General features: G+C 38.4%; 3 protein-coding genes and 1 non-coding gene across 17 annotated transcripts; 1 reads left to right on the top strand and 3 right to left on the bottom strand.

Annotated features, from left to right (window-relative positions):
• Nucleotides 1-419: 419 nt before the first annotated feature.
• LOC140013657 (large ribosomal subunit protein uL14) lies at nt 420-2,120 on the bottom strand. Its single transcript, XM_072063277.1, has 4 exons — nt 1,973-2,120; nt 1,606-1,890; nt 990-1,031; nt 420-728 (listed from the first exon to the last, which is right to left on the bottom strand). Exons 1-4 carry the CDS (start codon nt 1,983-1,985, stop codon nt 646-648), a joined length of 423 nt encoding a protein of 140 aa, XP_071919378.1. The 5' UTR covers nt 1,986-2,120; the 3' UTR covers nt 420-645.
• Nucleotides 1,175-1,320, bottom strand: LOC140022047 (small nucleolar RNA snoR137). Its single transcript, XR_011826033.1, has one exon. It is a non-coding gene; the product is annotated as a small nucleolar RNA snoR137 (small nucleolar RNA).
• An 881-nt stretch (nt 2,121-3,001) lies between the features above and the next one.
• On the top strand, nt 3,002-5,437 carry LOC140013655 (uncharacterized). Its single transcript, XM_072063269.1, has 4 exons — nt 3,002-3,889; nt 3,972-4,221; nt 4,749-4,919; nt 5,189-5,437. The coding sequence occupies exons 1-4, from the start codon at nt 3,090-3,092 to the stop codon at nt 5,240-5,242; spliced, it is 1,275 nt and encodes a 424-aa protein (XP_071919370.1). The 5' UTR covers nt 3,002-3,089; the 3' UTR covers nt 5,243-5,437.
• A 159-nt stretch (nt 5,438-5,596) lies between these two features.
• Nucleotides 5,597-14,320, bottom strand: LOC140013645 (probable inactive histone-lysine N-methyltransferase SUVR2). Of its 14 annotated transcripts, XM_072063218.1 has the most exons (12): nt 14,170-14,320; nt 13,408-13,467; nt 12,378-12,513; nt 10,512-12,264; nt 10,331-10,372; nt 9,600-10,209; nt 7,833-9,067; nt 7,425-7,687; nt 7,053-7,119; nt 6,919-6,969; nt 6,577-6,673; nt 5,597-6,003 (listed from the first exon to the last, which is right to left on the bottom strand). In XM_072063218.1, the coding sequence occupies exons 4-12, from the start codon at nt 10,692-10,694 to the stop codon at nt 5,978-5,980; spliced, it is 2,574 nt and encodes an 857-aa protein (XP_071919319.1). In that variant the 5' UTR covers nt 10,695-12,264; nt 12,378-12,513; nt 13,408-13,467; nt 14,170-14,320; the 3' UTR covers nt 5,597-5,977. The 14 variants fall into 14 exon arrangements, 13 of the variants coding, with proteins under 13 accessions (XP_071919319.1, XP_071919308.1, XP_071919322.1 ...); XM_072063207.1 differs by having other exon boundaries at nt 10,512-12,513; nt 13,379-13,467; XM_072063221.1 differs by lacking the exon at nt 12,378-12,513 and having other exon boundaries at nt 10,512-10,743; nt 13,379-13,467.
• Nucleotides 14,321-15,286: the final 966 nt, after the last annotated feature.

Here is a 15,286-nt window from a genome sequence, read left to right as displayed (position 1 = left end):
AACCATTTCTAATTCTTAATACTTACCACAGTGATAAAAGTACAACACGTGATGAATTTATCAATTTGATTAAGATGCACGTTAGCCAATGCAATCGAAACTAACCGCAGGAATAATCTGCTAAAACAAACTTGCTCATTTTGCCAGGTAGTTACCGTATCGGAGTCTTGTTCATGCATATAATCAGGATCGGCAAGAGACTGACCCCTGCTCTCTTTCGATTATTATTATTATGATGCACCTTGCCACATTTATTATTTTTATTTATATGCAGCTTGATGAATGCGCAAAATGGAATAAAGATCTTGCTTCCAGTTTTTTCAGGTAATAAGTTCCGAAGTCTAAGCCTGAATTTGAACCACATTTTGAAGTTGCAAAAGGGCTTGCGCAACCACAGGTTTCACCGCATCACAACAAAATTTTGGAAGTAATCGTCCGTAACAGGGCGAAAACATGCCATCCACAGACATAAAAAGGCTAATTACCTGTAAGAAGTATTTAGTGTCTTTGCCAAAAAGATACCTTTATGGCTCTTACAAAATTCCGAGAATCAATTAAAACTGACAAGTCTCCAAAACAATAGCATCATGCTCAAAATCCTAAAACATAAAATCAAAACATTCATTTCACTCAGACTTCAGTCGGCTAAACAATAGCATTGGCAGCACTAGCAATCCTAGGCCAGAGATCAGCACACTCCTTCCCAATTGGCCCAGTGATAGCAGATCCTGCATGCATCAAAAGAACGTATCAGAACTAAAAGACCAACAAGCAATATGAAGAAAACAACATAGATACAAGAGAGAATTGGTTCCCACAGTTCACATTAAATCGAAATACTGTAATTTTCTGTAAAAATAATAAATGAGTTTGCTTTTATCTTTAAGTAAGCTTTAAAAGTTGAATCAAATTTTGCAATCCACATACACAGCTGCTTCTACATATAATGGCCAGACGCACTAAAAAAAAAGTTAGCAGATGAAGAATACCTTTCATTTCACCTTTGGGATTCACAATGACCCCAGCATTATCTGTACAACAGCAAACAAGAATTCACATCAACCAGAGATCCCACATACTTCACCAAGAATTGCCCAAAATATACGCTTACTATCCTAGTCAAATTGACTGTTCGCACTAAAATATCCACAACCCAGGAACAGAAAGCACGAAAATATATACCAGCAGACAGGTAACACAATGCTACATGACAACATCATGCTGTTTAAAACTGGCAGAGACATCAATTTATGTATGCTTCCTGATACAGTTGACCAATTAACCAAGTGGCCATTATTTCTAGCTCATCAGTGAAGCAACCAGGGAGCTAAAACGCGCAAATATGCATACACTATAGCAAACGTAATAAACTACAAAAGTTAATGACCGTGTTGAAATTCCCAAGGATTTACAAACACCTAAAATACTACTACTACAATTCAAGTATTAAGTACAACTAACAATATAAATCAGACAGAACTCAGCTCGCTAAAATCAAATATGACATAGTAAACAAAGGGGAAAAAAGGAAAATACAGCAGAATATTTTTTGCTGAAGATAATCAAACGCGAGGAATTATCATGACAGCAACCAAAAAAAAATACCTTCGAAATACATGTAGACGCCGTCCTTTCTGCGCCACGGCTTGCGCTGGCGGACGATGACAGCGGGCATAACCTTCTTCCTGAGATCCGGTTTACCCTTCTTGACAGTAGCCATGACCATGTCGCCGACGCAAGCAGAAGGGAGCCTGTTGAGCCTACCCTTGATCCCCTTCACCGAAATGATGTAGAGGTTCTTTGCCCCAGTGTTATCGGCGCAGTTCACCGTTGCCGCCACCGGAAGACCCAGCGACATCCTGAACTTGTTCCCGGCGGATCCTCCGCGTCCTATACATAACAACAGCAATAATTAATCTTACAAATCAAAACGAGAAAAAATGATCAGGGTTTTAAGTGATCAGATGAGTACCTCGCTTCGACATTTTGGCGCTCTCTCTCTCTCTCTCTCCCTCCCTCAAGTGTAAGAAGAAAGGGAAAATGTGTTGAGAGAGGCGCTAGGGTTTTATATGAGAAGTTAGTAGCCTAGGGTTTTTGTGGGATTTTGGGTGGTGTTAGGACTTTGGATGCGGGGTCTAATTAGGCCCTTGTTGTAATAGTTAAGAATGTAGACCCAAGGGTATACCAGGCCTGATTCCCACTGGCTATCAGGCCATGGTCCGCCCCAACAATAACGGGTCTAAATCTGTCGGGCTGGGCCGAGGGATTCTAAGCTCTGAAATCCTAAGGTATAAACTTATTGAAATAATCTCCTTTTTTTTTTAAATATACTATTACAATTTGATGAATTTCACATGAACAAATTAAATTTATGTGTCATATATCTAATAGTAATAATGTATACACTAACAGTGTATATAAGATTTCTCTTCCCAACTCTATAGCTTTGTGGTTTACTGTAATTCTTTTTTGGGAAAATACTCCAAAATTTTCTTTGTATTAAAGAATAATCTCCTTTTTGTTAAATTTATAAGAAAAAGGGGGCTCTTTCATCACCAAATAGTACCTTTTTTTTTTCCTTTATTTCAAAAATGCGAATGAAAGCATTTTCAACACCCTATTTAATTTCATATCCCGCAAACTTTGTCCCTTTGATAATGTAACAACTTATTAATAGTTTCTAAGAGACATAAATAGCTCCAGAGGCTAAGAAAACAAATTAAAATTTATTTCCATTTTTCTTTTCTTTTCTTTTTTTTTTTTGTGAAATCCTACATGAGAGAGTAGCAAAAAAAAAAGCAAAAATCATTTATTGCATTTCCTTCTTCCGGTGGAAATTTTTTTGATTAATATTTTTTAAAGAAAGTGGATGAAATTTAAGAAACAAGGAGCCGGAGTGTGATTAATACTAAAAGGCAGTTATTTTTGGTGTTAGTGAGTATTTTTCGTATGGTAGCATTTTCAAAGCACTATATGATAGTAGTATAAATATGGTAAGTGTAAGATTCACAGTCACAAAAGCCAGTAGAAGGCAGTTATGATCGGATCAGTGACGACAACGGTAAACGAATAAAAGAGAGCGGCTAAAAATGTCCTCCTCCTCCTGCACTTCATCGCTGCTCACAATTCGACCTCTGCCGACCAAGAAAAACCCCATAACCAAACCCACAAAAGCACGCCTTTTTGTCAAAACTATGTCCCTGAATCAGAACCAGAACTCCCCAAACCCCAATCCCAACCTCTTAACTTCCATCACTAAGCTCCTGTGGGGCCAATCCCTCCCGCCCCAGCTCCTCATCTCCGCCGTCCGCACCACCTGGTCCACAGCCTGGCACCTCATGATGTCACAGATGGCCCCTTCCGACCCTTCCGGGAGTTACGCGCGACCCGCTTCCAAATTCCGCATCCACCACGCCTCCTCCAACATTTCCCGCCAAAACCTCCACCTTTACGTTGGCCTCCCTTGCCCCTGGGCCCACCGCACCCTCATCGTCCGGGCACTCAAGGGCCTCGAAGACTCCGTACCCGTCTCAGTTGCGTCGCCGGGCATTGACGGAGCTTGGGAGTTCCGGGATAGTGGTCATCCTGTCTCGGACCGGGATATGCTCGTCTCAACCTCGGACAAGGCCCAAGGATGTACAACCTTAAAACAAGTTTATAATTCAAGGCGCGGCGGTTATAACGGTCGGTCCACCGTCCCAATGCTCTGGGATGTCAAGAAAAAAGATGTTGTTTGTAACGAGAGTTATGATATCATCGAATTTTTCAATTCGGGATTGAACGAGGTAGCAGGCAATCCGGGATTAGACCTTGCACCGCCTCCGTTGCGAAAAAAGATTGATGAATGGAATCAAATTATATACCCCAAAGTCAACAATGGGGCTTATAGGTAACAAATGCCACACTTGACACGATGTAGTACTACTGGTTCTATCTGCTCTTCTAATTTAGGTCCAGTTCTGAATTTGCAGGTGTGGTTTTGCGCAAAGTCAAGGAGCATATGATACCGCAGTGAATGAGCTGTTTTGTGCATTGGATATGATAGATGATCATTTGGGTGGGTCTAGATACTTGTGTGGAGATGAATTGACTCTTGCAGATGTATGTTTGTTTACTACATTGATCAGGTTTGATCTCGTCTACAACGTTCTGTTCAAGTGCACAAAGAAGAAGCTGATTGAGTATCCCAACCTTCATGGTTATTTACGAGATATTTATCAGGTAATAGCTCTTTCTACTCAGTATTCCATCAGGAATTAATACATCATGTCTTGTGTAAATGCTGCAGTTGAGGAATAAATCCATTGATTGCTTAGTAGGATACAAAATGTATCTCTGAATTCTATGTCAACTAAACATAATATGTTAGTGAAAGACTCCTAAAGTATTACCAGTAGACAATTAAATCATAAGACTGCCGTAGTTTGTGATGCATCATTATCGAAAAGAGTGTGTTGTGCAGTTTCTGTGATTCACAAGATCTGTTTCAAGCAAACATTCAATTGATGGTGGAATTTTCCTTTCTATTCTCCATAGTAAAGATGCAAAGTCAGTAACGTCAGGTCTGTTTGTAATTTATCAAAGGTTTCTGAGGGGTTTGTCCCCTCAAGAATGAATGCTAGAAACATGGGGCTTTTGTCCACAAAATTATACTAGAAGGACTATTAGTTGCAGATAACTCTTGCACCATAAAGGATGTCAACTAGCAGGACTAAAACTGCATTTTTTTTTTTTTTTGGCTGAAACAGATTCCAAAGGTTGCAGCGACTTGTAATTTTGTTGCTATCATGGATGGCTACTACAAAACTCTCTTCCCTCTCAATCCGGGTGGCATTCGGCCGATCATACCTTCAGATTGTGAGCATGAAGCGCTTTCCAAACCCCACAACAGGGAATCCCTCTCATCGACTAGAAATGATGTACAGATTTATGCTTAACGGAGTTTACCATGCAACACTGTGTGTACATACCTTTGTTTGACATGCTTGTATATGGGAAGTTTCAAAACTGTTAGCATAACTTTCAGATGTATTTTGAAAATAACCTAAGACTAAATCATTAATCCCTGTATGATAGTAGGCGCCAGCATTCTCCATCTGGCTGTGTTGTGTCAATATGGATACCATAATGCATTTGGTGTACATTCAGGAAATGTAACCAATTGCTTCTTTTCCTCCTTTTTTTTCAGGTGGTTGCCTTCCAAAGAGACAGATGCATTTTGTGCTCCAAGCCTAAAGTTTAAATTCTAGTAAAATTCGTTCTCTGGATTTAGATGCTTAGAAGGGAAAATTGAGGGCTTCTGCCGGACATTTCAAATTCTGTGGTGGTGAGATTTTTTCTTTTCTTGGACCCTAGCAATGCCATCCATGGTGTCATCCCCGAAAACAGAGCTTTTCGCTTAATAGCTAATCGCCAGTGGCTTGTTTTCGGTTTCCTACTTCAAGCAGAGCTATATGTAATATATATACATGCAAAGAGCTGATACAGGTCATCATCCCGCCATGGATTGGCGGATGGTAGGTACCCCAACTTGTTGCGTGATAAAATAGAATGATCAAACAGGTGCAGTCGGCAATGGACAAGAGTAGACATTCCCTTTGCACAGAAAACTACCATTCAGTAGATTTACTACTCAACAAGGTAAATACTTAAACGTCAATTTTTACAACAAGAACAGGACAGTGAACCATGGCAAAATTCGCATCTCCCTCCCCCAGAACAAAACCAAAGAAAGACGTTCATGAATTAGTCTTCCCAAGTACAACTGGCTCATTGGAATAAGCCTACTCAAAATCACTGTCTCCACAAACGTCTAATAAAATTAAAGAAACTAGGTCATTTACAAAACATAGCCAGTCACATGGATCCTTTCAAGGTTAATTTCTGGGTGCTGAAGGCGGTGCCGATCTGTCCTGTATGATTTTCCAATAAAGATTGAGGCACAATTCAAAGACTGGTCATGGAGAAGACCATATGTTCATCTCCTTAATGAAGATCTGGATCCTGCAATGAAAGCAATGAGATATCTAATCAAGTCTTTGAATCTCAATGATTGATCCAGTCCAATGTACTAATTGTTAAGCTACTGAGTTCATTAATAAATTGGCTATACATTTGGCATTATCCTTAAGACAATTATTGGGATTTGACCCAGAGGACAACTCCATTATAACAAAGTAATGACTCAAAGTGGCCCTTTTGAAAAGACATAAATGAAGCCTACATTGAAAAACTAAATTAGTAACTTTATCTTCACCCTACCATACAGGATATAACTTATCAATTCAGAGAATACAAAGTATTTAAAAAAAATAATAAGAATAATGAGAAAAAAAATACAACTTATTTATATTACTTCTCTCAAATAATTGTGTAGCAACTGTTGGTGGATTTACGTAATGCTAAAAGCTCAGTTGCTAAATAATGAAGCTAGTAGAAAGCATGTCAACAGCCCAAACGAAAAGATAATTCTTTTCTTTTTAATTCCTCTTTTTTCTATTTAAAATTTGAAACTAAAAGTAGCTAATTTAACTCTAACTGAAATCAGAAAGAGCCCCTCCGTAAACAATCACTTACTACTTGGACGTCTAATGTTCCGGCAGTACTTGCTGCCACACTGGCAGTGAAACGCCTTAACCGGATGATCAACGTCATCAAAATCAATACCATAATCCTGCAAAAATTACATTTTTACCAGTTAGCAAAAAAATCTGAAATAAACCCATTTGGAATATTTTACCTTTCCAGTTGGAGGTTTCCACAACCTGAATATTGCATCTCCTCTTTATATTGGTTTATTATGTTCCAACAGTTTATTTTTGCATCTAATAAATTACTAGTCTAAACTATAAGTCAACCCCAAGCCATCAAAATCAGCTGCTATTAAGGTACTTTTCCAGCAGCACAAACACTACTTACCCATGTAAGTTCCTCCATCGCCTTTACCTTCTTTGTGGTGAAAAAGGCAAGCTGCATCAAGAGACAAAAAGAAAAATAGAGATTAAGTCTCAGTCACAGGATTAACTCCGCAGCAAGCATATAAACTATCTTACATGATAATAGTGGTGATCAGGAGTTTCTACTTCAACTGGAATCTCAACCATGTTTGAGTCAAAACATCTAGCATCCAGAAAAAGACACATTAAGTACACCATGTTTTGAAGCATGCAATCACACATTGTTCTCTATTTTCGCTAAGACCAGAAAAACAGGAATTTTACGACATGCAACCTGACAATGTCACAACAAATTCTGGGAAACGTCCACAATCATGAGAAACCTTTACTCTTTTTTTTCACTTTGTTTTGGAGGGGTTGGGAGGAAATGGAATAACATACAGAGATCGCTAAAAACTCCATAACTGATCATTTAAGAAAGGGCAGACGCAGCACCCGTAAACTGCATTTCCACTTTCATGGACTTACCTGTGATTAATAAACCTTGCAACATTCCCATAATGTGTAGCATCTAAACAAAGAGCTTCTTCGTCTTTAAGTACTCCTTCGCAAACCCAATCAGCATCAAGTAGAACAGGATAGGAATGCACTTCGCCCTTTGGATTCCGTGAGACACGATCAAAGAGTTCGGCATTTGTTAAAACTTCACCCACATATTCACAAACAAATGCACCTTTTGGCAGGTCTTCAAGAGTACGCAATCCCCATCCTTTTCCTTCTGACATAAACACCTGAAATTCTCAATTTAGAAAAAAAAAAATAGAGCTTAATATTTACAGGAATTCATTTTAATGTCACAGACAACAATGAAATTTGAGAGGGAGGGAGGGGAGGGGAGGTGAAGAAGGGAAAGAAAGAGCCAGAATGAAAGTTTACCTGCAGATTGCGAGTTATCCCCCGCTGAACGACTCGATTGCCACACTGTTTAGAGCATCCACACTTCCACCAACATTCTTTGATGAACTTCCTCACTAAATGGCCTTTGCAAGGTTCTATGACATCCTCATTTTTGGATCTTTCCAATGGGCATTCCTTGCAGAAGTACTGGCAGTGCTTTTCAGGTTTACGATTCATAGAAACACACTCGTTAAGAAACTCCTCTTTGACAAGTCCCTCGGCTGTATATACAAATTCACCACCAGTTTCGTGTGCACATGCACAAGGTGTAGACAAGGACAGACAATCACCACAACAAGTAGAACAACAATTATTATCTCCAATACGGGCAAGAGAGAAGTTCATATATGCATTTTGGAAGACAGCATTCTGTGGAATATAGTGAAAGGATGGCGGGCATTCACTATTTATTTCATTGACTAACGAAATCACCACTCTCTCTTGCCCCTTACTTATGTCAATGACATCATGAAGATAACGGATCTGATCTGGAGTTAACTCATGTTGCTGACAAACCACCAAGCTCCTACAATTCGGGTCATCAAGATCATTCTGTTCGGTATCCTCATGAATTCTATTACACTGACTAGCTTCTTGATGAGGTTGAGCACAGTCATGTATCCCAGTGCAAGGTGTAGAAAGTTGTAAAGTTTTGGGGAAAACAACCTCAGTCTCTGATTGAGCATTATATAAACCATCTGGCATATGGAAATGCAAACCTTCACCAACTAAAGGATCCCCTGAAGGAAAGCTTTCAAGTACATCATTTCTAGGTGACACTTGCATATTTCCTTCAGATTCACTACAAGACTCAGTTCCTAATTCCAAAAAGCAATCACACATGTCTTTCATTAGTTTCATGACAGAGAAGTTTGGGTCCAAGAACTTGTATGATCTGAGACATCTATCCTCCACCAACTTTACTACTGCATCTAGACTAGGCATGTGGAAGTCAGGTCTTTCAGGAGAAATTTTGCAGCTCAAAGAGATTTTCACCTCTCCCAAGGGTGAGGAAGCAACCTGGAGCTGAGAAGATGATCCATCTGCAACTGTTGAAAGCTGGGAGTTCACTCTGGTCTCGCTTGACAAACTAGGAATTCCATCACTCACACTTTTTCCTCCTGGATGTTCCAATATTAAAGGGGGTTCAGAGCCATCGTGTGGTTCTTCTATTGAACTATTTTCCCTTAAAGAGTCTCCTCTGTTTGAAGTCTCTGTAAAAACAAAGACAATTAACATCTGGAACCAAAGATACATTTGATACTTCAATCTTAGCAAAAAAGTAGAAAAGCATAATGCATAAGGTAGGCTTTAGGATTGAAACCAAACAGGCCACCTTACCTGGAATTCCACTCGCTAAACATTGAAACTTGTCTGAAATTAATTAGTTGTACAAGTTACGTGTAAATCTGGGCTTTTCAATGTTAATAGGCATAAAATGCAAAATTTTTAGCGATGACAATTTTTTTTAACCAATGACTTGATGCTGCAAATAGTCAGAGAATTTTGATCCATCTCAAGTAGTCAGAGTGGAAGATGTTAAGCATTAAGACCTACAACATGACCCTATATAATTCTAGATTTGCTTAGAAAGAACTAGTGAAGAATAGTGCTTTCCAGCCCAAACATATGATACCTGCATTCCACCTAATGTAGTGCAGTTTATAAAGCCTGCTGTTAAAAAGCATTAATGTATTTCCCATTATGAAAACACATCATTTGCCCAACTAGAGAGAAAAGCTATACCTGGATGGATAACAGCAAGAGGAAGATCAAATACTGGTGTATCACAAGTGAATGGCTCTTCTTTAGGCTGAACCAGACTCTGAACACCAACAGTCTTCTCTTTGGATACTTTATGAGACAACCGCTCCGACTCCAACCTTTTATCCACAGAAGCAGGTTGGGGTGAGAGAGCCCCCATCCTCCCATTTCTAAGACTCATTTGATGGGGAATGGTGCCTGATCCAACAGTCATTGGGATATTCGTTTCACTTTCATTAGCAATAACATGATGAGATGTACGAGTTCTTTCTTGGATTGTCAAAGACTTAGGTGAAACAGGTTGCTTTCCTTTACTTCTATCAAGTAACTCACGTGATAGATGCTGAGATTCAATACTCCTATGTCCATTGTGTGTTGGTGTTGAGCCCACCATGCTTCGCAACTGTCTCTGGGGATGAACTTCAGGTAGTTCAACAGGCTCATCCTTGGGGATTATGAGAGATGTCCCGGCCAAGCGATTAGAATTATTGCATGACTCTGAAGCTTGCCCCTGGTACTTTAAGCGCAACCTTTTTAAAGGTCGTGCGGGCTCACCCTGTTCCTGAGCTTCTTCCTCCGTTACTGGTTCTTGCTAGCCAAGAAGAACGTTTAGGCATGACATACAACAAAAACACAGGGAAAAATTACTTTAAAGCAAGTAATTCTATAGACAAAGCCAATGTGCAAACATTACAAAAATGTGTCATACTTACAGAACTCTCAAGCTTCTTCTTACTTTGTGCAGCCTGATTTACCTAGAAGAAAAGTTGAACCGGTTGAAACTAAAATCTTAATTGACTTTAGTAGAGCAGCTGAGAAAGATAATAACAAAAAGAAAAAACAAAATTTGATTGAAAGAAGTATGTAGCAGAGAAGGAATGAAGGAAACTACACCATCGCTTCCTCATTATCAAAAATAGCATCTGCAAGGACTCTATAATTTTCAGCTTCAATGTAATCCCAATTTTTCTCGTACAACTTCAAGAGATTTTTCAAGACCGGTTTCACTTTGTCTTCAGCAATTCCAAGATCTCGCATAGCACGAAAGGCCTTTGCAACTCTAGGATTGGTCGGCATTGATAACACCAGCAGATTACAAGAGCAGCCTCTCCAATGCCCAAGTTACCTACATCTTCCAAGATCTATAAGCAAGATAAAGAACAGAAGAGACAAATAGATGGCTTTGACTAATAGTGATGGCAACCAACATTTTTTTTAGCATCCTCAACAATTTGTAGGAGATGCACTATACCGAAATACCATTACTGGCTTGAGCGATACCAAAAGCCACACGAGCTTATCTTTTAAAGCAAATATTAGTTGCAACTGCTCTTTGAGAGAATCAATTTCAAAATAAGCTATTGAAAACACAGAGTAAAGGAACAGCTAAACAATCAACATGCTGTCTACATTTACTCTCTTTTCTATATTTCCTGAAGCATGGAAGACAAATACCATTTTTCCAAGCAAAAGGGCCATCAGATTAGATTAAGGAACTGAAAAAAAATGAAATGTAATGACCATTGCCTTAGGAGGCAAGTAATAGTATGGGCAACAGCAGACTATAATGGATGGATAGTACATCATTGATACCAAATTGCATTATGACCAGATACTGACGCATACCATCAAATGAGCAGCAAAAAGGATTGAAATGCTAAGATGAAAGAGGCATTTACACTGAGATAGAGCAGGATATCCAGTGCTTTCCATATGAATATCAAACAACTAAAAAAATTTGAAAAATCCATATCAATTCTTACAGATAAGAACCATTTACTGATTCCATCCCTCTTTGCAAAAAACTGTCAAGCCAACACTTCAAGGGGGTGCATGGTAAGAATGCATGGGAATCAAGGATCATAATTACTCCCATATTTCATGCTTGGCTAACAGGTATAGGGATTGAAATTTTGGAATGAATTTTAAAAAGTTGGCAAATTTCCATGCCAAAGTAGATTGGGTTCTGATCTTTTATAATTTTGATTCCAAACTTTTGAAAAGAAAAAATCAGACTAAAATTATCTCTTCCATTATCATTGCTCCATCCTACTGCTGCTACCCTACATCCCCCAACTGACCTCTACCAACAGACCCATCTGAGCCACCACCACCACCACTCCACCCCACCTCTCCCCTCTCCCGTGAGCCACCAACCCCGTCTTCACCCTCAATCCCATTCTCTCAACCCCTTCTGCTACACCAACCTCATCTCCACCCTCAATCCTACTCCTCACAACCCTTTCCACTACCTACCAATTCCATCCTCTGCTAGTACCCTCCCTCCCTCCAATCCACCACCCCAGCCCTCAACCCCACTTCTCTCTATCCTTCTCGCTGCCGCCCCAAATCACCATCTCCCCCACACCCATCCCCTCAAACTCACCCTCCGCCCCTCCAACCCAGAAGACCACCACAAACCCACTGATCCTGCTGCAACCCCTCATTTTTGCTCCCTCCTCATGGCTGAAAATCACCTCCGTGATAGATGATGTATGGATCTCCTACAGTTTTTAGGCCTTGATTCTAGATGATCTGGAGAAATCAAGGGGCGGTTGTGGAAGAGCTGATATGGTAATCGAGGGGCGGTTGTGGTAATCTAGATGATCTCCTACAGTCTTTGAAGGTGTTTTGACTTGTATTTATCCTGAGCGAAATGAAGTAGAGCTGTAATATAAGATGTGTCCGCTACATAAAGAGGTGGGGAAAAACTGAAGATTGGAACAAATATGGGCACGAAAGCTCCATTCATTTGCTTACCAAGTTAGCAATGACACCTACAGACCAAGCTGGGATGGTATTCAATGTATTCCATGTAAGCATTTTCTAACTCAAAATGTTCTCAGTGCTCCGTGCCTTCTCCATTAGCAAGAGCCAAAACTTTGGGAAAGCTTTACTGGAAATAAAAATTTAATCAATATAACAAGGGAGCACGAGTACATTCGTGACAAACCCTGACATGAGTAGATATAGCCTTGTCTAATTTAGCTTCTGTCCAATTTCAAACAAACTCATTTAAGACTCTTCTTACTTTTGTTCTTTTTTCTGCAAGAGTCATTACCACTAGTAGATCACATATAGTTTGTTAATATTGTCTTTATCAAGTCACAACTATTGCTGACTAACTTGCATTTTATTCAAATGATTCTCTCTTCAAGCTTGACTAAGAATTGTACTTGATTAAACTTTGTGTCTAACTATTTATCAAACTCAAGCCCAAACATCCAATCCAGCATAAAGTAATGTGACCACATGCCAGAGGTGAATAGTATGACACCTACAGGAATAGCCAATCCACCAGCAGAGTTAAGCTCTGCTCTTCATCTATGTCTACAATACAGATAAAATAATGGATTTCCTCACACATATTACTCAAATCAAACACAATAGGCATTGCCCAAATGTCATTTTGTTCTTGTCATACCAAACATTACCATCCTGAGCAACAGATCCAGTAAAACCAGAACTCAACCAAGTTAAGTTAATTGCAGTAAGACTAAATTCTTTTAGGTCTTCCAAGAATCTCTTTCATCTAGCTCACAGTAAGTGGTAAAGTCCAAAAAGGTGCTGGTACCATGCAGAGAACTAGAATAATGTCAACAGACCCCTAACAAAATTGGACAACATATTTAACAAGATAAAACTTGTCAGACTATGTTCAAATTAGTAGTGATTGTGAATTTTTCTCAAAACATTAAATACCAAAAAGCTCTCAATTTGTGAGACAAATCTGTAATCATTTTAATAAAAAAAAATTCAACCTTAAAGTCACAGAAGAGCTGAGAAGAACCTGAGTTCTTAAATGATCTTAACAAACAATTCCCCCTGAAGATAGTCAAACAATCAGGCCCTGAAAAGTACCACAAGACATGAGCATAAACCTCACACTATAAAAAACAGCAAAACTTTAACCAAAATTCAATGAAATCCATCCAAACCACTGCAATTGCAAGGGAAAAAAATATTTATACAGCTCGACTCAATAGGGAAAAGTAAACAACATTTTCCTTCTTCTCCAGCTTTCATTTAGACTTAATTCCGACATCCCCCATCCTAAAAACCAATAGTTAAAAAATAATCATCTATATAGTCAGAAAAAATAAAAATTAAAACCCAATATTCTGCCGGAATGACGAGATTGGAGTGTATGGGGAACATGCAACAAAGAAATCCGCACTTTTTAACTTGTAATCAAGTTTTTCTGGAAACAAACGGTTAGGCGTGCGAAATAATAACCTAACAGCAGACCAAAAATTTGGAAAAGAACGAAAATTTAGTACCAGTAAACCCTATACAAATTAAAATTGAAAATGGGAAGAAAAAGCTTAACAACAATGTGAATGGGAATAAGTTGAATAATCCGAAACCCACGTCACAATAATAGTACAAAAGCTAAACTAGACAAATGCTTGATTAGTTTGACTAAGAACGAAACAGAAAAAAAATATTAAAACTAAAAGTTGTCAAGCCAAGAAACAGTCTAACAGACGATACAATGCTAACACTTAATCTTTGCCGGTTTTAGTAGCGGAGTGCGCTGGTTACTACTTACTGGGGTGTGAATGACTATGAGACAGCTGTAAAGAGAGAAAAAGAAACTAAAAGGAAAGAAACAAGGCCGGGAGAGGGAGCTACGCAGTCGGAAGTAATTTTGAGAGGGAGGAGGTGGAACAGCAGCAATGTGTCAGCAATGATGCAGGGGGCGCATCCTCATCCTGGATTAACTTTTACCCACTACATTGCTTTGGATGCTTTCCCTTCCCTCTCTTTTTTTTTTTTTGGGTACTAGTATACAATTTAATTGCGATATCAGGAGCTATTTGATAACTCAATTCAATATTTAATTAATGAATTCAGATCTTAATTTTAAATGCGCAAAATATTGAATTTTTGAATTAATTTAAATTAATTAAATGTAACTAAATTTTTTGAGCAAAATTTATTTTCAAAAGTAATTGATACACTATTCACATATTACTTAGTGTAACATACATTCAATTGAATCATGTTTAGTGGGAGTGATTAGCAATTCAATAATTTAATGAATTTAGATTTTAGATTTTACAAGTTTTCATAATAATTCAATAATTTAATGAAAAGTGACGACAGTTTTCACACTTCAATTTTATTAAACGTATCCTAAATCTTTTCTCCTTTTTTTTATTTAAGTTTTGTTCAAGGGACGCTTAATCCTTACAGGGGAAAAAAAAAAGGAGGATTTGAGACTTGTGAATAATAATTCTTTTTTCTCTTTTTGTGTCAAGAAAAGGTTGCATGCGACATCAAAGCAAAACAAGTAAAGCTTCAATTTACGTCAAGTGCCACGAATTTAATCAGTATTGCTAAACAATAAATGTTTAAATTGGGAGATGCTTTACAAAATACAAGATTCATGGGAATTATCAGATTATGGAGAAAATAATAATAGAAAAACAAAATGTGAGGTCCTTTTTTTTTTCTGTTATCTATTTACACTCTTGTAATATGGTCTTATCTTGTAGAGTTAATTATTTTGTTGTCAAAAACTTACCATCAAAAGAAGATCTTAGCTGCTTTCCCGCTTCCCCCCATCCTCCACTATCTTTTAAAGCTGAGAAAACATTAAAAATAATTGTAATAACAGTTCTTTTTTTTTTTGATAACACAAAACATTGGAAAAGCACTAAAAG

The sequence above is a fragment of the Coffea arabica genome, chromosome 1e (genome assembly GCF_036785885.1).
Source record: "Coffea arabica cultivar ET-39 chromosome 1e, Coffea Arabica ET-39 HiFi, whole genome shotgun sequence".
Classification (NCBI taxonomy): Eukaryota; Viridiplantae; Streptophyta; class Magnoliopsida; order Gentianales; family Rubiaceae; genus Coffea; species Coffea arabica.
Note: the sequence above shows the minus strand (reverse complement) of the source record. Positions and strands in the feature narration are given on the sequence as shown.